Raw genomic sequence first — 27,621 nt, forward strand, 5'->3', positions numbered from 1 at the left:
CGACTCTCGGGCTGGCAGGAATTGTAGCTGGGGGGAGTGAATGTACAGTGCTCTCTCCACCTTCAATACCATGACTTAGGTGCCCTTAAGCAAGGCACTGAACCCCCAACTGCTCCCCGGGCGCGGCAGCATAAATGGCTGCCCACTGCTCCTCGTGTGTGTTCACAGTGTGTGTGTGTGTTCACTGCTCTGTGTGTGTGCAATTTGGATGTGTTAAAAGCAGAGCACGAATTCTGAGTAAGGGTCACCATACTTGGCAGAATGTCACGTCACTCAATCACTCACTTAAGTAGACCCAACAGAGACACAATGCAAAAGCACAGACTTATATACCAGGGATAAATAATAAACACAGGTGACATGAATAATAATCGAACTAAACGAGATAAGGAACATGACCAAATAAGGAAACACAGGAAGGCACATGAGGAACAAAACACACACACAAAGCATGGAATAAAGTCTTACATTACTCCCCCTTCCTGGAAGGCGTGTCCTCGCGCCACACAATATCCAGTGGGGAGGAGGGGGTAGGCGCTCTGGAGGTCCCTCAGGACAGACACAGCATGGTGGGGAGCAGTAATCATTTGAGGAACCATGGCGGAGTAGCAGGGAACACAGGAGTCCATGGTGGTGCAGGCAGTTCAGGAGGCCATGACAGAGCAGCCTCTGAGGCCACAGCCCTAGCCCCAGCCCACGCCTCGACCTCTATGGCTGAGGCTGTTCAAGACCAATTTCTAAACACATATCTATGATAATTACCATAGCACCTGAAGGCAGCATTAAATAAATCCTATTAGATTAAATAATAATAATAATAATAAATGAATAAATAAAAAATAAAATGATTAAATTATTGATAGAAGACATATGGATAAACTTGAAGGGAAATTACTTTATAAATCAGGGGTTCTCAAACCTCTCCATGAAGCACCCCCAGCACAGCGCGTTTTGTATTTCTCCATATATCTGACACACCCACTTCAGGTCTTGCAGTCTCCACTAATGAGCTGATGTAGGGGTGGGCGGATCGATCTAAATATCGATAGTATCGATGCCAACACTGGTATTGGTAACGGATCGATACAATTGTAATTGAATCAATATTTTAATTGAAATATCTCTCATCTCCGTTCATTATACTTTGCTCGTGTCTTCTACCTCTACAATGAGCAAACGCTGCTTTCACATCCTGGCCCAGCGCCGAGGAGCAGCGAACAGAGTGAGCGAAACTGATAGCACATTCAGAAGGGGGGCTCAGGGAATGTACTAATTACACAGGTATATTTATTCTTTGTTTGTTCTTCAGTAATAATTGTGTGCACTTTATTTCATTTGCTTTTAAAACCAGAAAAAAGGGAGAGATTTTTTTTATTCTTAATTTTTTTATTTTATTTTAAAAGGCTGTAAAGAATTCATTCTACAGTGCCTAAAAACTAATAATTTTGTGGACTTCAATACATTAATAAAAAATATTGCCTAAATAATTGATCATTCATTCACCTCAGAAATAATGACATAGACCTACTGAACTCCCCTACACTAAAGTTTTTTTTTAAGTAAAAAGTATCGTATTGGTATCAGTATCGGCAATACTGACCCTATATGTATTTGGTATCGGATCGATACAAAATTATGCAGTATCGCCCACCACTAAGCTGATGAGTTGAATCAGGTGTGATATATGAGGGAGACATACAAAATGTGCAGGGCTGGGGGTACTCAAGGGCAAGTTTGAGAACCACTGTTACAAATCCACCAAAATCATATGTAAAGTCAGGTAAATTAGACATCCAGCCAGCAGTAAATTCTAGAAGATCTTTATAGTTTAAACAGGTACATACTTGCCTAAAATAACTCTTAAAACTACATTCTGTGACACAAAATCAGTATTATTCATAAAACTATATTGCATATTGGTTGTCCGCCATGACACATACTGTGAAAAATATTGCAAGGTGAATGACACTGTCACACTCACAGAATCTTTTTGTTGTGTTTTCATCCCTCATGTGTTCCTTGACTAATTTCGGTGTGTAGTTAATTTAGTTATAGTCCCTCATTGGTCTGTCTACTTAAGTTCTAGTTATTTCAGTTTGTCCTTGTCCAGTGTTAACAATGCTTGTGCGTGTGTATTACTTTTGCAACTTTAGTTGTAGTGATCCTGAATGAAAGGACACAGAATCAGCATCTGTCTGAGGTTTTCTTTCCCTCCCCTGTGCATTTAGCAACCTCCGTTGCCATGGAAGCAGATTTTATCAAAACAAAGAACAGAAAGAGAGAGAGAGAGAGAGAGAGAGAGAGAAAGAGAGAGAGAGAGAGAGAGCTAATATTTGTTTCATTGTGTTGTTCTTTCACTTAATTGGGTAGACTCACTAATGACTAGGCTCTAATGAGTTGAGATAATTTGCCATGAATTGAAGTCCACTTCTACTGTCTTATGTTGCCATGAGTTTGTGAAGAGAAACTGGGGGAATCCAATTAGTTCTGTGGGCCGTGACTCAAGCTGAATGTCCTCACTGTCTGTCATCGTCTGTCCATGAAACTCAATCTCACATTCCCTGTTTTGCTTCTCTGAGCCAGGGATGATGTAATATGATGGATGGGTTCATGTAATACTGTCTTTCAAAAAAGGGTTGACAATGACTCGGTGAGAACCATAAAATTTAAAAAAACGTTATTAAACACTTGATAAATGTAATTACAGTTGCTGTATTTGTTTGTAATTTTAATTCTGCATTATTTTTAAAAATGGCTGTATGTAGACATTTATAGAAAGAAAATGTTAACTCGGATGCAAAATTTTCACTTTCATTTTTCATTTCAATTTTCAATATTCAATACAACATTATTTTTGCTTGTTGTATAATTTTACAGTTAAAAGAATCATGAGCTGAGAAACAAAAATTATCTTGATGTTTTGACATAAGAGGTCATTGAATGATAAAAACATCCTGGAAGTTTCAGAACTCAAAATTTTCTCGTTAGTCTAAAAACAGCTTTTTTGAAGCCAGTTTGCCAAAACCACAGCTTGTGGAATGTTCTACTCTATAGGTGCATTCGACACAGCTACAGACGGTGATCAACGAGAGCAGCCGCTTGCAGTCCGAAGTGGAGTTGAAAACAGAAACATCAAGCCGGACACTTTCTGCTTCCGTTAGTGACACTTACGCTGTGTTGCATACTTTATGACAAATTAAGTGAATTAAATGCAACATTTGTCAAATACACAGACATTTCAGAAACGTTTTCATGTGCAACAGTAACACTTTTTATATACTGCTTAATACAGTCCCATCTTTGCAAGAATAAAGTTCAACAAAATCATATACTATTTAAATACCAATAAAGTGGGGGTGTATACACTTTTATCAGTGTTGCGTGATAAATGTGACTCAATACAACAGTGCGACTACAGTAAAAAAAAAAAAGCTTTTACCATTTTAAAAACACAGATTTTTGACCATTATTGTAAGTGAAAAGGTTACAATAAACCCGAAACACACCCCTTTGGTCCTTTGTTCACTTCGTTTTACCATTGATTTGTTTACAAACAAGGCAACTCGAAGCAGGATTTTCAGAATGATTGAAACTAAAAGACGATGCTCAGCTGACTACTGTATTTTGGATGTCGCAACACACAATTAAGTGTAACTGTTTTTATTACATGGTCACTATTGCTTTGTCTGTTAATACATTATTACATATAGTTTGATATGTATTGAGTGGCCTATTTATGCATTTTTAACCTAAATCACAACAGCGTCTGTAGGCAGTCAACCATATACAACTCTTAGACAATCATAGCAGTGAGCTTTTACTTCCGAGTCTACAGTCTGCCAATATTCAGACAGTGGGGGGTTAAAAACAGGACAGAAAATAGCCTATTACTTCTAAATGATGATGGTTTTTGATGTATAAATCTTGACATTATAAGGGGACCACAAAGACCATTATAAAATAATAAAAAAGGCAGATTAAAGGCATCACATTAAATATTGAGCAACCATATCAAGCACTACACAATTACGCATGCACAGGATTGCCAAAAATTGAGGTGCTTGACATTCGGGAAACTAGCAGCTGGAGACAGTAATCACAGGAGCACAAGATCAAGCACAGCATGACAGGACACAACTAACAGCAAATCCAGACAGACAAGCAAAGACTGGCAGCCCCACACTGATCATAAAGGAAACAGCAGTGCTGATAAATGAGGCATTCCTAACTGAAAGGGAGAGTTCACCAAAAAAATCCAAAAGCCACCCATGTCCAGTATTGTTTTGGACCCCACACTGTAAAAAGTAGTCAGTAAAGTGTCCATTACTTGGTTAACAGCAATAAAATGTTTTGAAAACCACTTGTTGCATGTGTTCAACTTTTCACATGTGATTTTAACGTGATTGCACATTTGAAGTTCATATTGTTTTATATCTTTAGGGAACTGATGCGGCAATTGGAAAACCATTTTTTTGTTTTTTTTTTTCCTCTAAAAAAACTGTATCTTGACAATGAAATTACTTACTCAACTGTTGCCTGATGGCGAACCAAACAGCCAGTAGGAGGGCTAAATGCAAAAGTGTATAATGGTTATGTAGCTTAGTCACAGAAATAATGAAGTAATGACATAACTTCACATCAAGTGTGTTTTTTCAAGCTTTTGTGAAACAGCAAGGTTCTTCAGATGTTAAAGGTTCTTCATGGAACCATTTAGACAAAAACATTCTCCTGTGGCATTGTGAAGCACCTTTATTTTTAAGAGTATGTGGAAGAGTTTGTGATATGTTCTCTGCCCATAATATCCTGCCAAAATAGAACCAAAAAATTCAAATAAACATCTTTATTTTTTATTATAAACAGTCTATAGATACTGTAGACAGTATTCCTTACTGTATTCTTTGTTATTGTATTCTTTCATTTTTCCAGCTGGTTTGCTAAAACCCCCTCTGTGTTATTCCACAATGTAAATTCAAGAAATGCAAAAATGTAACCTCTGAACGAGGTCTTCACATAGCTACCAGCTCATGATGACATGGGAACCTGGAACCAAGCTGATGATAAATGAGTATTAAAGTAAAACTGTAAAATGTATCAAAATTACATTACTCAAAAAAAAAACAAAAAAAAAACAAGGCTTGATGTTTTCTTAAACATCAAATCAATTCCCTCTCTTACTTCTCCTTTCTTCATGCAAGTAATGCTACAGACACTGAGCTCCACTTTTGCATACTGTCTAGACAACATCTGTCCTCTCATTCAGGTAACCCCCCTGACATCAAACCAAACAAAAAAGTTGCTGCTCGTTAAAACATCCTGCCATCCTGAGCAGGTATAAACTGCTCTCTTCTTTTTCTGCCAAGGTCCCCACTGCAAAAGCATCAACTATCACAAGAGCAACAGCACTTCAGACACCTATAAACTGTAGAAGACATTCACCTCTGTCCTCCTCCACCCTCTCTATGACAGCCAGTGACAACTGTTTTTCACAGACAACATCCATAAACAGTCAATTCTCAGCCCCACAGTCTCACAAACACGGATCACCCTCATGAATTTTTCACTCCCTGAGGATGAGGTCTCTAATTGTCTTCTCTCTCACCATGCTGTCACCTGCCCCCTTGACCCTATTCCTTTCAAGCAATTTCTTCCAGACTCCTACATGCCCTTACACACATCAACACATCACTCCTCACTGGCACTTTTACCACCACCGTCAAGCAGGCTTAGGTAAAAGTAACCAATGGTAAACCATATATTCACTGAAAATTCAGCCCTGTCAATCTGCATCCTTCCACATAACCATTAGATCCTCCTATTAAACCTCTCCACACTGGGCCTCACAGGGTTTGAGACTTTTAGGGGAGGAGAACAGTGTCCTATTCACTTAAATAATTATGGGGTACCACAAGGTTCAGTGCTAGGCCCCCTCTTCTTCTCGAAATACACAACAATGCTGGGACCCATGTTTTCTGTGAAGACTCTGTCCTGTTAATGGACTAAATCCTAACTCTTTCACAAAAAAAAAAAAAAAAACACACAAAAAAACTAAATATTCCTTCAAGAGATTAATGTTTGCTGAATAAGAAACATGATTAACTTTTAAGCAAATCGGCTGTTGCTCTGCTGTGGCTAAAAGGGAAATAATGGTTATTTCTCCATCCCTTCACTGTAATACAGTCATATTTTGTCCATTATGAAATTCACGCCAAATGATTACAAACTCAGAACTTGGATTCTCTAAATTAGCTGAATAACTGATTTATAGTGTGTTCTGTAATCTCATTTGAATTAAATTAACATAGAAGCACAGATGTGTAACAGGGAGAAATCAACACTAAAAGAAGCCCAGTCTAAGGAAAACCAGTGTTTCGATGAATGTTTGAATGTTTGGTTCCATTAACAGACTGGTTATTGGCCAGGACATCCCTTATGAGAGGAAACACATTACACAGTGATAGAGAGGCCTAGGATTAAAAATGCTGATCAAGACACCGTCATTACTGCTGCTTTAATATAACAAATGATAATGAACTTTTTATATGGCAGCATTATATTTTTTTACATGCACATACAATACAATGAACCTACTAACAGCCACAATGATCTAGTATCATTCTTGTTCAGTGCACTAAACAAGCGAAGCAACAGAAGTGTTCTAATAGCCCGCCAATATAATTGCACACATGAATCTGTTGTCATAAGGGAATGTGGTGGACATTCTAGAAAGCTGACTCAGGCTCCTCAGGGATATGGGACATTGCGACGGCATGCAGAGAAGCTGACGCAGCGCACTTCTGCTGCAAGTTACAACTAAAAAGCCATTAGTGGAAACAGAAATCTATTTCCAATCCACCTCCACAGGGCAAGAAAACAACCTGTCCTACAACCTGTGGCTGCTAATTTATAATGTGGAAGGTTCTCAGCACACTGAAAAGAAAAAAAAAAAAAAAAAACATCTAAATGCCTGAAATTTATTTTGTATATGAGATAGAAAAATGTAATTAAAAAGTAGTAGTAGTATAAATTCACTTGCTGTCTGTAAATAATAATAATAATAAATTAAAGAGTAAAATACCTGAAATAAATCTTAACCCGCACTAAAAAAAAAAAAAAAACAGAGAAGAAATAATTAAAAAACAGAATTACTGACCGAAGTGAATACCGTAATGCTTTTTGGTGGAACAAAGAGGTCAGATCTGCATGTAACCCCTAATCAGAGCTCAACACACACTGGCGATGCAGGATTTCAGATTCCCGAATCTAACGGGCTGCTTTTTTGGCTTACACAACAGCTGCACTAGGATCCAGCAATCATTTCTGTATAAATCTGACGGTTTAGGCATAAGACGTGTCATACAGAATGGAGAGGTCTATTTCCATACTTACAGAAATGGCTGATGCAAACACTTTGAAGCAAAAGCATTTTGAGATGACTCTAAATCTCAATTTAACGCATTTCCCCTGTTTCCTCTGTAAGCAATCTATCATTTTCTTTTGCTCCCAGCAATGTGAACACCAGTCTCTATATAGCAGCTGTGAAGATTCATGTCCTATGATGACAGTAATGATGTTTTCATTGTAGTCAAAAGCAGTGTAACCGATGGCCGAGGCCTAATGAATATGTTGTATATGGGTGGGGTGCTTCGATATAAATCACTTTCCTGTTCCATGAACTGAAGTGGCAGCCCTGTGTGTGTCACATTTAATACAGTAACACCATTAACATCCCATTAGATGATTGTGCTCACCATGTAATAAGTGACTGGGGTCAAAGGGGTCATGCTGGAGATCCTCCGGTTTTACTGTAATAGCAGCATAGGATAATAAAATGCATACCATTTGTACTCAGAGATGCAGAAAGAGAGCAGTCGGTACACTTGAGGATTCAGGTCTAGTTCTCCCCAGATCAATGATGCTTTAGCCTGTGCTGTCCAGTAAATGAGCTTCTGATGCACTGACCCTGGATCAGTCTCTCTGAACTCAGACAAAGAATGGATGAGGACGTGCATCATCTGGACCTCACTCTAGGTCTGAAGCTTCAGTCTTGATTTACTAAGTATAGTTCAGATTTATTTGCATATTTACTGACATATCACTCAAGACTTACTGATATACAATTATAATTAAACTTTATTTGGAGTGTTGTTTGTGCACATTGAATATTTCTTAATAGTAAACTTAAAATGTGTTTTAATGTCACTATTGATGAGGATGAAATGATCTTTGAATGATATCGGTCTTTAAATGCAAGATTTTTAAAGTGTACCTGAAGTATACTTGCAATAGTTCCACTTTATCACAGTCAAATGTTCTTCAGTGTACTTCTTAAGTTGGCTTTATTTTCACACAATTAAACTGCATTAAGCACAAAATGAGTTGTTCTGATTTAGCAGACTTAAAGTATACCTAGTTTATTGCAAGGTATTATTATTTAGTACATAATATTTTAATTAATTTGTAGTATACTTAGCACGAAATAAACGTATTTAAAATAACATTTTAGTATATTAATTTTACACTAGGGTATTTCTGCTATAGCATGTTTTGTATACAACTGATGTGTAATATAAAATCAGAGAACAGAATTAAAATGATAAATAGAACTCACAATTGAATGAATGAAATGTTACTGTGTGGAAGAGCCACAGCACTTCAGCTAACGGTGTGTTTACAGACAGAAGAGCACTGGCGCCACCTGCTGATTCAACACAACAACTGCACTGCATCTATCTATCTATCTATCTATCTATCTATCTATCTATCTATCTATCTATCTATCTATCTATCTATCTATCTATCTATCTATCTATCTATCTATCTATCTATCTATCTATCTATCTATATCTGCTGCGGATAAAATGTCATCTAGAGGATGCAATTATTTAACCGACAGATTTGATGTTCTCAGTAGCTTCAGCACCTGTCTGTGTCATCATCTCATCTCACACAACAGCCGCTAATAATGGGTTGTTTACTTCACTTGATACTTCCAGTACTGAATCCTGAATCCCTCTAACACCATTTGTGTATAAAGAGACAATGAACAACAGAAAGGTAAAGCGCTAGTGACAGTGCTGCTCTTAACCTAGTTCAGAAACAATGGCAGATTCCCAGAAATACTACTGGGTTAAAAAAAAGGAGAAAAAGTGACAACCTTTATTACTTTGCAGCCCTCTAGTGGCAACATTTACTATTGTAAAAAACTCCCGACTAAGAAAGATGTGGAGCGAGGGAATCTTATAGCAATAGTTCATATTAAAAATTACATATTTATGTCATCCCAAATATGAATTTATGTGAACTTTAAATTATTTGAATTAAGACAAACAAATCAGTTTAATAAACTAAAACAAAACAAAAATCAACAAATCATCTACTGTCCATAGATTAATACTGTAAAAGTTACATTAGAGTAGATGTACCAAACATATTAGGCTGTGCCTCACACCATTAGAAAAGGAAAAAACAGAACATGCCTCCTCCGGTTTCTGTTTGTTGCATCTTTACCTCTGATTCATGCTTTATGTTCATTTTAAGAAGCAGAAGAGTTCTTTAGTATAAATGAGGCAGGGTAGATGAATGAAATACTCTTTAAATGTTTTCTGCGTGATAATTAAATGATCATTAAGTGATCGTTAATATCTTTTCTCTGCATTAATATTAATCTGCATCATAAAGACACGTGCAGCAGATCCTGATCATGTCTGTAGATGGCAGTAAAGCACTGTGCTTGCACTCTGTTGAGGCAGGTGTTTTAGCATCAGTTCACCTGTGTGTGTGTGTGTGCGCGCGCACGTGTGTGTGTGTGTGTGCGCGCGCGCGCTTCTGGCAAAAGCAGTGCAGTCTGGATGGTCCGGAAACTGCTGGTCATTTACAGATAAAGAGACTTAGGTTTATCCTCATTCTCATTTTGATTAGCTACTGAACAGCAGAGCATTTTAATTAGAGTGTCAGCATATTTAAATCTGTACATGCATAATTAACTCCGTCCTGTCAGCCCACCGCCGGGAGCTATTACTGTCCTCAGTCAAACGGCTCAGACTGATGTTTGTAGTGGCACATTTGATCACAAATAGGTTAATTTGGGATTTGTGGTGGATCGTGAATGCAAAAGAGTCTTTTAAAAAAACTGAGGCCGATGCAGATGAGGTTCAGCACAGCAAATACAGTCTCTTCATGTCCTTTCAGTTATTCTGATGCAGTGAGAATCTTCACTCTTACCTCATTTATACTGCATTGTGTAGATTTAACTATTCACAGTCATGTAAAAATACAATTTAGCTGCAATATGGAGAAAATGTGTATGCAGTTGGACACACAGCAACAACAATAACAGTGCAAGAAAGTGATGAATGGTTATCAGGGGGCGTGTCTCTCTCTCTCTGACGTCACCAGGCCTGTCTGTATAAGCAGTCAGTGGTGACTCGCACTATGGCTCCTCCAGTGGACACACACAGTCATGTGATGATTTATCAACTCATATTTTCAAATCAAGCCATTCATTTTTCTGGAGGCAGTTTTATTTCAGGAGGTAAGAGCCAACCTAAATTATTAATGCATGCATTTTTTATCTCTGTGTTGGCTGAAACTAATACTTTCTTTAACATTTATTCAGATTTTTTTGTTTTGTTTTATTAATATTAATTTAAAGTGATTAGATGTTTGATCACTGTGTTTAATCTCATATACACTTATCTGAATTGATATAAAACTATACTAATGATTAATTACCGGTCTGTATTTTAAAATCGACTTATTATGAAGTTATATTCTGTTTAAAATATTGAGTGACACAAAGAAGGCGCCCTCTATAGGGCAGGTGATCCATTATGATCAGATCCCCAACACATCTTTTGTCTTGCATTATTATTATTATTATTAAAATTGTGTAATCAAATGAATGTTCCAATAATAAAAGTGCAGAAACGGTGAACAGGTTTTGTAAAGTAAGAGAGCAGAAAGAGCAGTGAATTCTTACGGAGTGGATCTGTGATTTAACACAGCTCAACCTATTTTAGTTTCCTTTCTTGTATATTCAGAGTAAAACATGTCTAAAACCTCTTCTGACTGAAGCCTACATATTCCAGCATTTATTTCTGCATTCTTGTCACTATGTAACCGGCTGAAACAGAGCAGAAACACTATTATTCATGTGTGCATACTGCTACTGAAATATGCTTCTCGTTTAGAAGTATTTGCATTGTCAACACCGTTTGTTCTATCAGTTTGATGACTCTAAGTCTTCACTGAATGCTGGTGCAATGCTTTTTATAGCGGGACAGTGTATGTTAGTGATGCACTTAGTGATGTGGAGTTGAGGCTGAATGGCCTGCTTTAAGGGGCTTCTGACAGTCTTTTGACATGGCTGTGGAAGAATATCTACCCGGATGTTGTCTTTAGATGCCAGCCAGGGATGCACGCAAGCGTGTTCATATGTTTGCAGTAATCCCTGGGGTAAGTGAGTTTGTGGTCAAGCTGTTTGTTTATTGCTTGCTAAAAATTGCATCAGCCATGCTCAGTAGAGTAGAACATACCTTCTTAGCTGGATCAGGACCAGCTCAGTCACACAGAGCATAAATATAAGAGAGACACAAACTGTGCCTGACAGCACTGGATCTGTCTGATGCACTTCATTGATCAGGAGCTGGCCGATGGCCACACAGACTGAGAACAGCCTGGAGGATTTAATTACTCTTTCACAACCCAAAACTTCTCAGTTTGCTTTTATTAACTATTAGCTTAATTTCAGATGTTTCTCTTTAAACAGGACAACACTGTTAATAATAATGAATAAAAATGGACATAGGTAACCTAATAGACAATGGTTACAGGTCCACCAATAAAATAAAATGCATGTCATTATTTACTCCTCCTCATGTCTTGCCAAACCCACAGAACACCAAAAATACCATATTAACATTAATATCAATAGTATGAATACAAACAAACAAACAATAAATAAAGCCATTGCTCAAAATATCTCCTTTTCAACATAAGACATTCATACAGGTTTGGAACAGCACAAGTAAATGAAGAGAACATCTCTTTAACGGAGTAAACCAATACATTTATTTTATTTTTATGAAGATAATATTAACAATAGTATGTTTTGGCCTTTATCTTGAGAAATTTTGTTCATAAAATTATATATATATATATAATTTTATGAACAAAATTTTAATATATATATATATATATATATATATATATATAAATTAGTACTGTAATCTCAATTAGGGATTTATTATTTTACCGATAAAATAATAATGTAAAATATTGTGTTTTAAGTTGTGACTTCTGCTGGTTTCTTTTTTATTTAAAGGGGTCACATGATGATTTTTTAAAGATCATTATTTTGTGTATTCGGTGTAACAGAATATGTTGAAATGCTTTAATGTTCAAAAAACATTATTTTTCAAATAAGAAAAGTGACGTGACATACAGTACAGCCAAGTATGATGACCCATACTTAGGATTCGTGCTGTATTAGAAGTCGTGGTATCACCAGCCCGAGACTCAAACCCACAACCCTAGGGTTAGGAATCATACTCTCTAACCACTAGGCCACGACTTCCCCTAAATACTAAATACTATATTATACATTATTGTAGGTCCTCTATGCCCCGCCTCTCTCAACCGCATCATTTTGATTGGCCAGCTAACACAGTGCATTGTGATTGGCCGAACACCGCAAGCACTCGTCGGAAATGTAACGCCCCTTTCTATAATCGTGAGCTTCATCTTTCAAAATGAATGTAAAGACAGTTAATAATGTCCTTAGTTTTCCCATCAGTTGAAGACTGAAAGAGGAACAGAGTCTCGTGACAGACACAGTGATGAAGCTCGTATGTGTTTGCAGAACACAAGCCACGGACGGTTAAGAGCTGACTCCACTTAGCTACTACTAAATATTGTAGAAATGTAATTTTCTGTAAAGTTGCTTTGTAATGATTTGTATTGTAAAAAGCGCTACACAAATAAACTTGAATTGAATTGATTGGAAGTTTGACCGTCTCTCTCTCTCTGTCTCACACACACACTCACAACGTGCAGATACTATTAGCAAAACTCTGCATCTGAACATTCAATAGCAAATACTTAAACTAATAACAAAACATACGTACAGTAGCTGATTCAGAAGCGCCAGATTGTTGTAGCAAAGTCAGAATGACCTCCTCTCTGAAACAGTCATCCATAAAATGAGTTGCTGTTCTGTTGTAAGTACTCTTAAATATTCATAAATGCATCTACTCTCTGAAGAACAAATAAAGTTATTTTTCTTTCTCCTAGATACACACACATCTCCCTGACATGACTGCTTCAACACTAACTGTGTTACCGAAACCATGCTTTCTTTCTTAGCGTGAACATTTGAGTGGTATAACGCTAATATTTCCACACTGTGACGTAGAAATGTGGTGGTGTGTTTAAACAGGGTGTTTTAGGGGGCGTAGCAGAGTCTTAACTGTGATAAAGAATATCTCTTTGAGACTGTAGTCTTTGCAACTTTACAGATCTTCTTCATGCACCAAGAGCTTGTAACACTCCAAAGAGTAAGGAACAATTTAAATCAGATCATATGACCCTTTAAGCTTCAATCCAGTACAGTTTTGCCACAAAGTCACATATTTGGCAGATTTAACATTGACATTCCTCACATACTCAACGTCTTTGAATGTCTTGTTATTTTCTTGTTGGGTCATCAGTTAAAGCCACAGTCAAACAAAACTTTCTCATGCTTTAGGTAGAAGTAAACATACTATCGTCTGCCTTCAGAATGGAGTGCTTTTTATGGTTATTAACTATTGATTAGGGATCTGCAATACTGACAAAAAAAATTCATTTTTTTTTCAAACCAGTAATTAATATTTTGTTGATAATTAAAAATGACATTAAAACTGCCAGTAGGTGGCAGTAAGTTCCTGTCTTAATGAGTGATTCATTGAATCATTCATTGAAATGATTCACTCACAATGGCTGATTATTTAGAAACGAAGCAGCAGGTCCAGATACACACACTTGTGGTCTTTGCACTTGACCACTTGTCTTCTTACATGATGCATTTTCTGTATTTGGTCCAGGTGTTCAAGTGAGCACGAAGACCACAGGGATGAGTAGAACTTTTTATTACCTTATGAGACACGATAAGTGTTGTAAAAGTGCAAGTGTTTACAGAGCTCTATTTTAATTTTTAACACTTTTTAAAATAAACATCTACATGTTAGTCCCTATAACAGATGACACACAATTTATTTCCAGAATAAAGATGTAGTGTGCATTCGGGGAACTGCGCTTTGTGTTTTAATACCCGGCACAGTCTTGTGCACTTGCTCTCGAGTTGCCAACACCGCAAGTGTGAGTTTTTGGACATGCTCTGTCTTTATGAAAGGATCAGTGAATCATTGACTCAAATGATTTGTTCCAAAACAGATTCATTCAAGAAAGAAACACTGCAGTGCTGCTCTGAGATTTGTTTGGAACTATTTTTGTTGTTGACACTCTAGCTTGTGTGATATTACTTAACTCTGTCATATCTTATAAATGTAAAAACATCAAAACCCGTTACAGGGATATTGTTAGCTTTCGTAACTTGAATTTTAAAGGGTATTCTAACTATATTCTAAAATCACGTAGTCTCAAGATGTGTTTTTGTTTGTTTTTTGCACTCTCATACATACTCGATAATTTGAGCTTGCACATCGTTAAAACAAAAATTGCACTATTTTTGTAGAAGATAAATATCACACACCCCTACTACTGAGTGTCAGTTTAACGCAGTTCATCAGCTCCCATTGAAACTCAACTTTGGGATCTCGATTTCTGCTGGTTTCTTCTCTATTTAATCTTCATTCCAGTAAAATCTTAGCACTAGCATTCCTCACATACTCTTGAAGTGTGTTTGAATGTCTCATCTTTTGCTTGTCATGTACCCTATTGAGTCATCATGGCTATTGCTATTGAAGCCACAGTCAAACAAAACGTTCCCATGCCCTGACCAATGTTCTCAACGCCTAGTGTCAGTGTCTCTAACATTTCATTATAGTTAAATGGGACAGCACTTCACTATAATGAGTGATTCCTTGTGTTCTGTTTGCCAAAGACAATGCCATCGCCTTGGTCAAGCATGCTTTGCCTCAGAAAAACCCTTGTAAAGTAGACAAACATTTTATGCAATGTGTGTTTTGAAAGACTGGCTGTTTGACATATTCTAACATGCAATTAAATCTAATCTAATCTTTACACTATGATACTTTTTGCACAGAATTATTAAAGCTAAATAGTCATGATTTATGAAATTTCTAGGCGTTGATGAATGATGCACTACAAAAAGTGTTTTCTGTAAGTACACGTTTGCAACACAGCCGCATGCCATGTTTATTTCCATGCTGTGTTCACCATTTTTAATTTTCTTCGCTGCAGTCTGTGGTCTGTTGGGCAGCATTGTATGCTAAATGAGAGCTTGTAGACTTCTCTGAAGCAAAGCGAGAAAATAAGACCACATGTCGTTTGGTACCAAGCAAAACCATGGAGACTTTTATATGATTGATTAAAAGGGAATTGCCGTAGTCTGTAAAGTTTTAGAGGGCCTGTTGCTCGGCCAATGAAACCTTAACAAAATAGCCTGACACATGTTGTTTTAGTTATATAAATGTATGCATATTATTTAGGGTGGGTCTGGCTGACGTATGAATCTTGCAGGCATTTATAGAGGAATGTAAAAGTTTGGGTAGGGTTTTGGTTTAAATTTGAACACTGTTTAATAAAATATTAGTGGTGCAAAAGTGTCCAGCAAGATGTTGCATTTCTAGATAGTTGCTGCACTCAAATATGATACTATAATAATAATAAACCACTAATTATTTGATTATTTTTTTTCAAGATTATTTTTTTTTTACATCATACCATACAGAAGTCATTAGTTATAGCTAGGTTGACTTTAGGAACGTGGGACAAACGTCTCCTAATATAATGATGCAATGCAATAGGCCTTTCCATTATTCTAAATGCTTAATTTCAGAAGTAATTACTTGATTGTTTCTGAGAAAGCATCTTAACACCCCTGTGGACAACTGTGCACTGATCTGATTAGTTTAAGTGAGTGTGTAACATCAGAGGTATAATCAAATGAAACAGCCATCTTTAAGTAATTATGCAAGCAAACTGATTATTAACTGTTTAGAATAATTATAGATGTTGCTCTGCATCCAAAACAAACTCATTTTAATGTTCTTCATTTAACAGGGATCTGAAGATTGACATTTTAGGGAAAGAACTGGAACTTTTGTTGGGAATGTTGTGGATTCTGAAGTCTTTCCCAGCACTGCTGTTCCTGGTGTACTCGCACGCAGCAGAGGACGATGATATTCGAGCAGGTATTACCAGTTTCTTATCCCTTTTTTACTTGATGTGTGTAAATCAACTAAGAAAAGGTCGACTGCAATTCTGGTTTCATGATGGCTTCAAGGTTTTCAAAAGTAAGTGAGGTGCCAATATAGGGAGTATTTTAAGTCATTATAGATGTGTTCCAAAACCATAAAGGATGCTACAAAAGGTAGATCCTGTTTTGCTCCTAAGTTCATATACATACTAAGAGGGAACATTATAAAATAATGCAATTTATTACTATCCTAAGTTAGTTATTTCACATGACAGATGTTTATATATACTCTACAACAGTGGAGGCACCCCAACACTGCACGTTTAGCATGTCTCCTTAATCAAACACACCTGATTCAGGTCATCAGCTCATGGTACAGTCTCCAAGACCTGAAACTGGTGTGTCAGAGAAAGGAGACATGCAAAATGTGCTGTGTTGGGATGCCTCCAGGACCAGGGATGGGAACCACTGCTCTACAAGACAAAATAACTTAAGTCATAAAAATTACTCCATTCAAAAGTTTACATAACCATGAATCTTAATACTATATGTCGTTACTTGGATGATCCACGATTGCTTTTATGTTTAGTAATAATCGTTGATTAGTCATTTGATTGTTTTAAGCAATTTAACTGCCTGCTGTTCTTCAGATAAAATCCTCCAGGTCCTGTGAATCCTTTGGTTTTCCAGCATCTTCTGCATATTTGAACCTTTACAAACATTAATTGTATGATTTTAAGATCCATAGTTTCACATTGACAACATCTACTACTACGAACTTTGAAAACATTTACTGAGGCTCAAGAAGGCAGGGGGGTGTAAACTTTTGAATTAGATGATCAGGGATAAATCATACTTATTTTTTCTTCTTCTGGGAAACATGTAAGTATCTTATGTAACTTCTGGAGGGTAGTACTAGTTTCTGTCCATCTAGTACATACAGTATACCATTCCATTATGAAGTTACATTTTTGTTTGGTTCAGTAGGTTTTGATAGAGAATATAAATTTGAAGTGTAACATTTTGAGCATTATGCAGTCAAAAAAACTATTCAGACAACAGATATAATTTTTGATATATACACCAGTGGACTAGCAGTAAAATTGATAAAAAAAAATTGGGATCAAAAATTATTCAGACACTTTGTTGTGCTAATTGCTAATGCAACCTTTTTATACCACATACTGAACAAAATTAAGCATTGCTTGGTAATTGGTTGAGCTAAATTGGTATTATCTATTTGTGTATTTTAGATTTAACAGCTGACAGCTATTCATTCAAATTCATTACATACTTTTCTATCAAACTTATCTGATATTTTAAGGATGAATTTGTTCTGACACAGTTTAACTCTGAGTTCTTGTCATATTTTATAACCATTTCTAAACAGTAGCAAATAAATCCTAATAATGTGAGAAATGTTGAAGGTGTTTGAATAAATTTTGGTTTGAATGTAGATGGATATTTGTCATTCTGTGGTATTTAGCTCTATCCCAGTTCTTGTCCTCATTCTGCAGGCTGCAGCACTGCTGTGAATGACCTGGTCTACATCATGGATGGCTCCTGGAGTGTGGGAAGTGATGACTTTGAGACAGCCAAGCTCTGGCTGGTCAATGTCACCAGTGGCTTCGACGTGAGTTCACACTACTCGCAGGTGGGTGTAGTACAATACAGCGACACTCCCAGGTTGGAGATCCCTCTCGGTCTCCACAAGACCACTCGAGATCTCATTAAAGCCATTGAGGACATCAGCTATTTAGGTGGCAACACGCAGACGGGCCGTGCCATAAAGTTTGCTGTGGACAACGTCTTTGCATCTTCGCAACGAAGTGATGTGAAGAACCGCATTGCTGTAGTGGTGACTGATGGAAAGTCACAGGACGATGTTATGGATGCTAGCGTTGATGCGCGAGCACAAGGGATTAAAGTGTTTGCGGTGGGCGTTGGGACGGAGATCACCACATCAGAGCTAGTGACCATCGCCAACAAGCCAGAGGGTGAATACGTGCTGTATGCGGAGGACTACACCAATATCGACCGTATCCGTGATGCTATGGAACAGAAGCTGTGTGAGGGTGAGATTTGCATGCGTGTGAGACTTCCCATAAACATTTACCACATTAAAACTAGGTTTTGGCATTACCAGTCCACTCCTGGGCGTGCAGTTCTATCAGTGACCACCAAAACACCACAGTCCATTCATGCCCAGTGACAGGGAAAGCCACAAAGCTCGTGGGCCAAACCAGCGGCATGATGCCATGGCAGGGAGGAACTGTGGGTGAATGGTAACAGGAACCAGATGTGGCTTTACCCAATGCCAATGCAGCTGGCAGCTCTGGTTTGGACAGACAGTTGTCACTAGTGGCAGGCATGTAGTTTCTCCAAACGAAAGCAATTACAAACATACACCTTGTCATTTGGTACAAAAGAGTCAGGGCAAGGTGTAAAAGGTACAAAAGTGGTACTTATGTAGGTAGGTTCCCCCCAAAATTGAACACACCGTTATGACTTACTTTTATCCGTGGAACACAAAAGCGGTGTTGGGGATAACACATTACAAGTAATCAGATTATCTTTTTCAAGTAACTAATATCGCATTACTTTTTAAGTTACAACAACATATCTGAGTTAAGTAATGCAAATGACTTTATTTTCCCATGTATTCACTGACAGCTCTCCTGTCCCTGTATTTAGAGATATCGGGAGTTAATGCAGAATCATTTCCATCAGCCTGATGATTGTTCATTTCACTTTTGGTGTGAAAGAGCCTTTACAGTTACCAAAAATAGAACATTTTGGTCTTTTATTATAAAAAAAAATAATAATAATAAGCAAGGCCATCCAAGGTGACAAAAAGAAATATAATAGTAATGTAACACATTATTTTCCATAAAAAGTAACTAAATAATGCAATTAGTTACTTTATGAAGAAATGCAATACTGTAATGCATTACATTTTATTAAAAAAGTAACCAAGTAATGGAATTAATTACTTTTTATTGAGTAGTTAAGAAACACAATACTGTAATGCTTTACTTTGAATAAAAAGTTACTACATAATGCAATTAGTTACCTTTTAATGTATTGATGACCATGTTAAATGTGTTCCTCTGCAGAATCTGTATGCCCCACTCGTATTCCTGTGGCTTCTCGTGATGAGAAAGGCTTTGAGCTGATATTGGGCATGAAGATCCATCAGAAAGCCAAGAAGATACAGGGCTCATTAGTGTCGGAGGGAGCGTATCTGCTAGACAAGAGCACAGACATCACTGAAAACACAAGGTTGGTTTTAAGCAAAATGCTAATTTTGATAATCATAAAGATTTAGTATGTGTTTACCATGGAATAATTGGGAATTTTGTGGTTTTTAATCACTTTTCACAGCCTCCAAAAATTGATTTTTTTTTTTAGTTGATGGTTTTGATTATACAATATGCTGCATAATTATATGTCTGACTAATACACGTTTAACATTTATTTTAAGGGAGATTTTTCCCGAAGGTCTTCCTCCCTCCTATGTGTTTGTGTCCACTCTGAGGCTGAAAGGGTCTTCAGGTCAGGAAAAGCTGGACCTGTGGAGGGTCCTGTCTAAAGACGGACAGATTCAGGCGGCTGTCACACTCAATGGACTGGACAAATCTGTCATCTTCACTACCACAAACACGGTTAATGAGGAACAGATAGTTACTTTTGATGCACAAGGCACTGAGGTGAGTGAAATCTACCAGCAGCTTGTAGAACATTCTCCTTTTATACAAATGTGCATCGCTGCATTTTGTCATTAACCATCCTTATAGTAATGCAACAGATCTAGCTACTTAAACAGAAGTTTCTTTCTGAACCATACATCCGTTTAGACAGCAGAATGTAGTCCAAATAAGCTGCTTTATGACATGTTTCCTTTTAAAACTGTGACTTTGTGCAATTTCCTGTTCAAAATCCCATGACACGTTTCCACTAAAGCTCCTCACTTATACATTTAAATACTACAAATTCTCAGAAATGTTTTCATGTTCTCTGCTCCAGCAATTATCATCTTGTACCTCTTCCATGTCTTCGGCTCTTAATGCCAGAAGCAAGTGGTTGTGTGTGATGTTTTGTGCTCAGTCGAGTCTTGCCAAGAGCCATTTCCCTCCATCACAGCGCCTCATTCATGCAGAACAGCTTGTTCTGGAAAACTGTCAGACTCTTGTGACATTTATGAGTGTTTGTGCACACCTTAGTCTACATTTATCTTTTCAATGTGTCTTCAATCAGCACAAAGCCATTTCTCAGAGTCTGAAATGTCCCACAGGCTCTTTATGATGGAGGCTGGCACCAGCTGAAGGTTCTGGTTGGACCCAGACGTGTCTCCTGTTTTCTGGATGACCAGCAGATCCAGGATGAGGCTCTGGATGCTGTGTTGCCCATCTTCATCAACGGGAAGACTCAGATCTCCAAACGCTCTGGCTCCGACACTACACTTCCTGTAAGTACAGTAGCTTCCAGTAGTAAACCTGAACACTGGATATTACTGTCAGTGAAGTAAAGTACAGTATGGATCAGTGCTGGGGGTAACACATTACAAGCAATGCAATCAGATGACTTTTTTTCAAGTAACTAGTAAAGTTCTTTATTGTACTTCTCTATTCTTTTCATATCCTACTTGGTTTATTTTTATTTATTATACAATTAACAAAAAGCAAAAGAAGATCTCTAACTCTAGCTTGCTATATTATTATTAATTAATTATTATTATTATTATTTTAAACAATATTGCAATGCATTACTATAAAAGGAACTATCCCCAGCACTGGAATGGCTGTTTTAAATTCTAAATAAACTACTAACATCACACAGTAGTGATTGATATAGACATTACATCTCAATCGTCTGTTTGTTATAATTGCTGTTTTGAGAAACCTAAATGTTTCTTCTCGTTTCTCATTGACCGCCGCAGACAGAAATCCAGAAACTGAGGCTTTACTGTGACCCAGAGCAAAGTGAGCGAGAGACAGCATGTGAGATCTACTCTGTGGTGAGGAAACAGAACACAACTGTTGTTTTGTAGCTGGGATCTGATTGACTGTGACCTAGGACTTGGCTTTTTACATTTTAGTACTTCTGACCAACAATTCCTTATTAAATACTGAACAATCTGTTACATACCTTGAAAAGGCTATGCACTTTTGTAATGGTAATCATCGGCAGGTAATACACATCAGATAAACCCTGAGCAATGATATGCTTCTGTAGACTTCATTTAAAAATTAAGAAATGTAAAAAGAAAATAATAAAAAACAGAGAGAGAGACAGACCTTCAACAGATTTTCCACTTTCATAAAGCATTGTGAATGTTGTAATCAAGTTTAAATAATCCCTGTACCCTTAAACAACTTCACTTTGAGTTTCACAGTTCAGACTTTTATTCTTACAATTCAGAGAGAGAGAGAGAAAAGTGTCATGTAAAGTCAGAACTGCTTTCTGTTTGCTATTTCAGGAAATGTGAACATGAAAATTATTTTTGTAGTAGATTCTGTTCACAATTATAGAGGTTTACCCGACTATGAGGAATTATGAGGAACCAAAACAGTTCCAGAAACAATGCTGCTGGAAAATGTTTACAATCTACTACGAGCTGAAGACTTTGAATCTAAACTTCTGCAGATAGATCTAACTCTTCTTACTCTCTGTTGTTTCACAGGATGATGAGCGGGTAAGTTAGCATTAGACTGTTTCTCTCACAATTTTATTCTCATTTGAAAGGATTTATGTGGTATCAGTCTGTGCGGCTCTTTCTAGTGTCCCCTGGATCGTGAGCCCACCATCGACACTGAAGAGTCCTGCGACTGCAGCAAAGGCCAGCCAGGTCCTCCAGGACTTCCAGGACCCAGGGTCAATCACAATCTCCATTCATCATTTCCTGTTAACTGCAGTCACTTCTAAGATGGTTATTTACAGCCAACGTCTGATCTCAACAGGGTTTTCGTGGAGAGAAGGGAAGGGAAGGACCTCCAGGCCCAGATGGTAAGCCTGTGAGTAAACCCCGTAAATTCAGGATTTGTGTCTGTTCCTGGCTTTTCTGTGTGAACTAGGCTTATTAAAAAAGAGCTTTGTCAATAAAGGGACCCCCAGGTTTAAGAGGAGAGCCAGGAGATCCAGGTTTATCTGGAGAAAAGGTGAGATGTTCTTATATTTCAATACATTGCTAGGGCCCTCTGATTCCTGTGATGCAGAAAACATGGACTGAATGCATAATCAGACATAAGACATTAAAATGGAAATTACTGTATAATGCAGAATCTCACACATATATATATATATATATATATATATATAAATCCAGAAAAAATAATGGATTTCATAGGGCCCTACATATCTAAGCATATGGCTTTATCTCTTGAAGTACAGTAGAACATATATTTTTTTGTCTTCCTCTCTGTCAGGGCGATGTGGGTCCACTGGGGCTGAGAGGCGATCCAGGACCTCAGGGTTTAAAAGTGAGTCTTGCATTGGGATAAATGGTAAAAAAAAATCATCCTCACTTCACACCCTTCCTAGCAAAATAATCAATTTTGGAAACCAAGCAGATGCTTTTAGATGCTCATTGTCAAATTTAGATGAAACAAACATTTGGCAGGAATAGAGCCTCTTCCCACTTTGGTGGAGCGTGATGTTCTCAATCCCGCTTCCTAATTACCAGCTTTTAGGTGTAATTCAGTGAGCAGACTCTTTGCTCGCCTTTATTGCGAGTCACATTCGGTCTGTTTTATTTCCAGGGTGAACAAGGAGAACAAGGGCTGCCAGGGAGACCGGGGCCGCCAGGACCCAAGGTAAGAGCTGAAATAATAGCAGCCTCTTTCCAAACCCTCTGTCAGGTCTGTGTGAATGGCTCAGAGCTTACTTTATAAGTGTTTGACAGAGCAACAGCCTGACAATCTCCATCACTGCACACAGCAAGTGAAGAAGGGCCAAATGCATTACTGGAGACAAACAGACTTTTAGAAAATCTACTTTTGTGCAAAACATTTTGTGCATTTACATGCACTTGTTATGCTTAAAGTCTACAACCATTTTCCTTTATTGCCATTAAGTTATAAACAGCTTAAGCATAAACCAATTAACAATGTTGTCGAATGTTGTTTTTTTTTTAAAACATTACCAGGTCATTGGATCATCATGTAAAACGTTTTTATATAGTTATCAGCACACATGAAAACTAATTGTCTTTTTGTTTCAGGGAGCATCAAAACAAAATGCTGGCCCAGTTGGATTGCCAGGAAAAAAGGTAATAATATTTATAAATAATAGATTATTTATATAATATTTCACTCCAAAATCAGAGGAAACAGATGATAAATTATGCCCAACTTTAATTCTGACTTCTAAATCAAATGTTTATTGACACAAATTATTTTGTAAAGTGCATGCATTATTGGTAATATTTTTTGCACTTTCTTTTGATTATTGCTTATTCATATAAGAAATGATTGCATTGCATTTTGTTTTGTTTAATAGTATTTTTTCTGTAGTTCAAATTTACAGTAAAATATTGTAATGTCATTTGATTTTACATTACCGTTTTTTTTTTTTTTTTTGATAGAGTGGTATTACAATGGGTAATACAATGGTAATATCCTTTTAGAATAATATAGGAAACTGACTCAGAAGTAAATGTCAAGATGCACTACAGACATGACATTTTGGGAAAAAGTAAAGGGACATTAACACAACTGATAGTCACAAAGAGATAGTCTATCTAAAAATGAAAAGAAGTCAAAGGGAAGTCAAACATCATTCTTTAAAATATCTTCTGTTCTGTTCCACATAATAAAGCAAGGGGGAGTGAATGATGACAGAATTTTAATTTTTGTCTAGACTGTCCCTTTAAATGTCATTCTAATAAATATTGTAAATTACTATATACTACTATAAATAAATAAATGAGCAGTGTAAAGCCCTTATTCATAAATCATAAGCTGTCAAAACAAAGATGATATTGAACTTCATCTGTATTTTTAAACAGGGTGAGCAGGGGGGGGAAGGAGAACGAGGACCTCCTGGAGAGCCTGGTCCAATGGTAATGTAGTTTGATGTTATATGACATGAGATAAATGATATTGAACCAGACGGTATCCTCTAAAAATGTCTCATAATTGTCCTGAAAACGTGTGTTTCTTCAGGGGAGACCAGGACTCGCTGGAGAGGATGGAGCGGCCGGCCCTGCTGGAGCAAAGGTGAGTCTGAGCGTGTTCAGGATATGCAGCGCTGTACAGTGACTCTCACTCACTCTTGTGACACAGCCGCTGATCATTACTGACAAAGGCTTTCTGATTTGATTTAATGCATACCATGTGATTAATGCACAGATATTTATAGGTCGACATTTGTCAGACGTGGAAGTTAGGAGAGGTTAGTCATTATGTTTACATGTGTGTTCAGTTATTCTGCATGGTACTTCTGCATTATAAAAAGAGAGATTTTCAGCATTAATACACAGAAAAAAAGTGAAAGAAAAGAGAAAAAGTTGGCAACAGTGTGTCAGAATAGCTAAGAGTGTGACATGCTAAACTTATTTTTATCTTTAGATCTGTATTTTTGAAAATTCGTGTTTTGTATTTGTGCCATTTATCCAAAAAATTTTTAACAGCCCAGCATTAAAAAAAAATAATTATAATAATAAATAATTCTGCTGTTTTGCAAAAAAAAAAAGCCTAATATTATTTAATTTGATGATGCAATGAGTGAAATTAGTTAAAATTATTATTAAACACCTTCCATCACGTCCTTTTTTCCACAAAACAAGAATAAAGATATTTAAATATTGTAACGACTGGGTGAAGGAGTGGCACGAAGCAAGTGCGAGTTAAACACGGTTTAATGAGAACAATGATACAGGACAACAATAGGACACAAAGATGATGCTGAATGGAAGACACAGTCCAGGATGGTGCACGTGGGTGAAGGATCCGGATGGCGGAGATGTGTTGGCAGCAGGAGAGGGTGACACAGGAACTGCGGGGAAGCGAGCGAAGGTAAGTGATGTTGCTTGTTGGTGATGTGCGTAGAGTGGACGGGTTCCAGGGAGACACGGACATCCAACGCAGAAACACACAAGAAAGCAAACATAAGTCACATACTAGACATACTAGATGCTAGACAAGCCAATATATAGGGATGAGTAATGAGTTACAGCTGTTGCTGATGACAATTAGCAGAGACGCCCACAAACTAATCAGTGCTGACACGTAACACACAGACTTCACCCACATAGTGCAAAACCCTGAGATCACGGTTTACCAACCGTGACAGTACCCCCCCCCTCTAAGAATGCCTCCTGGAGTTCCCAGAAGGGCCTACCTGCTGATTGTAATCATCAATAAGGGAGTGATCCAGTATGTCCCTAGCAGGTACCCAACTCCTCTCCTCCGGACTGTAAACTTCCCAGTCCACCAAGTACTGGAATCCTCGTCCCCTCCGTCTCGAGTCCAGAATACGATTCACTGAATAAGTTGGTTCCCCATCTACGAGACGCAGCGGTGGGGGAACCGGGGTAGGTGGATTAATATGTGAATAAAACACGGGTTTAATTTTGGACACATGGAAGGCGGGATGAATTCTCCTGTACGCTGGAGGTAGTTTGAGGCGGACTGTCACCGGACTAATGATCTTGGTGACAGGAAACGGGCCAATAAATTTGGGAGCTAATTTGTTAGAAACGGAGCGGAGAGGAATATTGTTAGTAGATAGCTACACTTTTTGACCCACGACGTATACGGGAGGCTTTGACCGGTGGCGATCGGCCTTGGCCTTAGTGCGCTCCCTCATTTGGAGCAATCTCGCAGGCTCTGGTCCAGGTGCGGTGGCACCTCTGGACAAATGCGTGAGCGGAGGGGAGCATGACTTCAGACTCCAGACTAGGAAAAACCGGTGGCTGGTAACCTAAGCTGCACTGAAACGGAGAGAGGCCCGTGGCTGACACTGGTAACAAATTGTGAGTGTACTCCACCATAGAGAGTTGTTGGCTCCAGGAAGAAGGATTCTTGGAGACTAAACATCGCAACGTTCTCTCTAAATCTTGGTTGGCTCGCTCAGACTGCCCGTTACTCTGAGGGTGATAACCCGAAGACAGACTAACCAGCGCTCCTAACAATTTACCAAACTTCTTCCAAAATTCGGATATGAATTGGGATCCCCTGTCAGAATCCACGTCTACCGGGAGGCCATGTAACCGAAAGACGTGATCAAGGACAGTGACCACTGTCTCCTTGGCTGTACGTAATTTGGGCAAGGGAATGAAATGTGCTGCCTTCGAGAACCTGTCCACTACGGTCAAAACGACCGTCATGCCATTAGAGGGCGGTAACAAAATCTAGAGCGATATGTGACCAGGGTCTCGAAGGGACAGACAGCGGTTGAAGAAGCCCATCTGGAGGTCGGTTAGATGACTTACCCCTGGTGCAAACTGAGGAAGCCAAAACAAAATCGTGGACGTCACGAGCCATAAGTGGCCATCAGAATCGTTGCTTAACTAAACCCTTGGTTCGGCTTATCCATGGATGACAAGCAACGTTAGAGCAGTGACCCGACTCCGGCACAAATAAATGATTCGGTGGGCATCCGGGCGGAGGCATTACCCCTTCTAAGGCCGTCTTGACCTTCAATTCGACCTCCCATACGAGTGCTAAGACGACCTCGATGCCAAGGAATCAGCAATGTATTTCTCCATGGTCTCCCTCTCCGGAATAGAAAGAGAGTAAAGCTTGGCCTTAGGCGAAAACTTACGTGGGACTAAGTCTATAGCACAGTCATAGGGACGATGCGGAGGAAGAGAAGCAGCAGCCGACTTACTGAACACTTCCTTCAGGTCCAAGTCCTCTGCGGGCACGTTTGATAACACCATGGTCTCCTTCTGAAAGACAGAAACAGGCACAACAGGACAAGCAGAAGCCAGACAAGACTCATGACAACTTTCACTCCACAAAGTGACTGTGTTGGAACCCCAATCCACTCGTGGATTATGTTTGACCAACCAGGGGTGACCTAAAACAATGGGAGCAACAGAGGAGTCCAGGAGGTAAAAGGATATGGTTTCACTGTAGTTGCCTGAGGTGGGCAGAGTTATGGGTTTAGTGTAGTGAGTAACGTGTGGCAGTTCCTGGCCACTGAGTGCGGTGACATGGATGGGATGAGACACAGGAAGGAAAGGAAGGTTCAAGTGACGTGCAAGGAGAGAGTCAATGAAATTACCTTCGGCCCCAGAG

General features: G+C 38.2%; 1 protein-coding gene across 1 annotated transcript in view; it reads left to right on the forward strand.

Annotated features, from left to right (window-relative positions):
* Positions 1 to 10,454: 10,454 nt before the first annotated feature.
* Positions 10,455 to 27,621, forward strand: part of LOC132115851 (collagen alpha-1(XXI) chain-like) — a 50,433-nt gene continuing 33,266 nt past the window's right edge. The window contains exons 1-16 of the mRNA XM_059524226.1: positions 10,455 to 10,531; positions 16,243 to 16,373; positions 17,896 to 18,453; positions 19,495 to 19,660; positions 19,863 to 20,088; positions 20,673 to 20,846; positions 21,318 to 21,395; positions 22,062 to 22,073; positions 22,160 to 22,252; positions 22,339 to 22,392; positions 22,483 to 22,536; positions 22,804 to 22,857; positions 23,137 to 23,190; positions 23,598 to 23,645; positions 24,384 to 24,437; positions 24,541 to 24,594. Of these exons, the coding sequence (XP_059380209.1) occupies positions 16,292 to 16,373; positions 17,896 to 18,453; positions 19,495 to 19,660; positions 19,863 to 20,088; positions 20,673 to 20,846; positions 21,318 to 21,395; positions 22,062 to 22,073; positions 22,160 to 22,252; positions 22,339 to 22,392; positions 22,483 to 22,536; positions 22,804 to 22,857; positions 23,137 to 23,190; positions 23,598 to 23,645; positions 24,384 to 24,437; positions 24,541 to 24,594 (1,761 nt within the window). The 5' untranslated portion in view covers positions 10,455 to 10,531; positions 16,243 to 16,291. The remainder of the gene's footprint in view (positions 10,532 to 16,242; positions 16,374 to 17,895; positions 18,454 to 19,494; positions 19,661 to 19,862; positions 20,089 to 20,672; positions 20,847 to 21,317; positions 21,396 to 22,061; positions 22,074 to 22,159; positions 22,253 to 22,338; positions 22,393 to 22,482; positions 22,537 to 22,803; positions 22,858 to 23,136; positions 23,191 to 23,597; positions 23,646 to 24,383; positions 24,438 to 24,540; positions 24,595 to 27,621) is intronic.

This window comes from Carassius carassius, chromosome 35, assembly GCF_963082965.1.
Source record: "Carassius carassius chromosome 35, fCarCar2.1, whole genome shotgun sequence".
In the NCBI taxonomy this organism is placed as follows: Eukaryota; Metazoa; Chordata; class Actinopteri; order Cypriniformes; family Cyprinidae; genus Carassius; species Carassius carassius.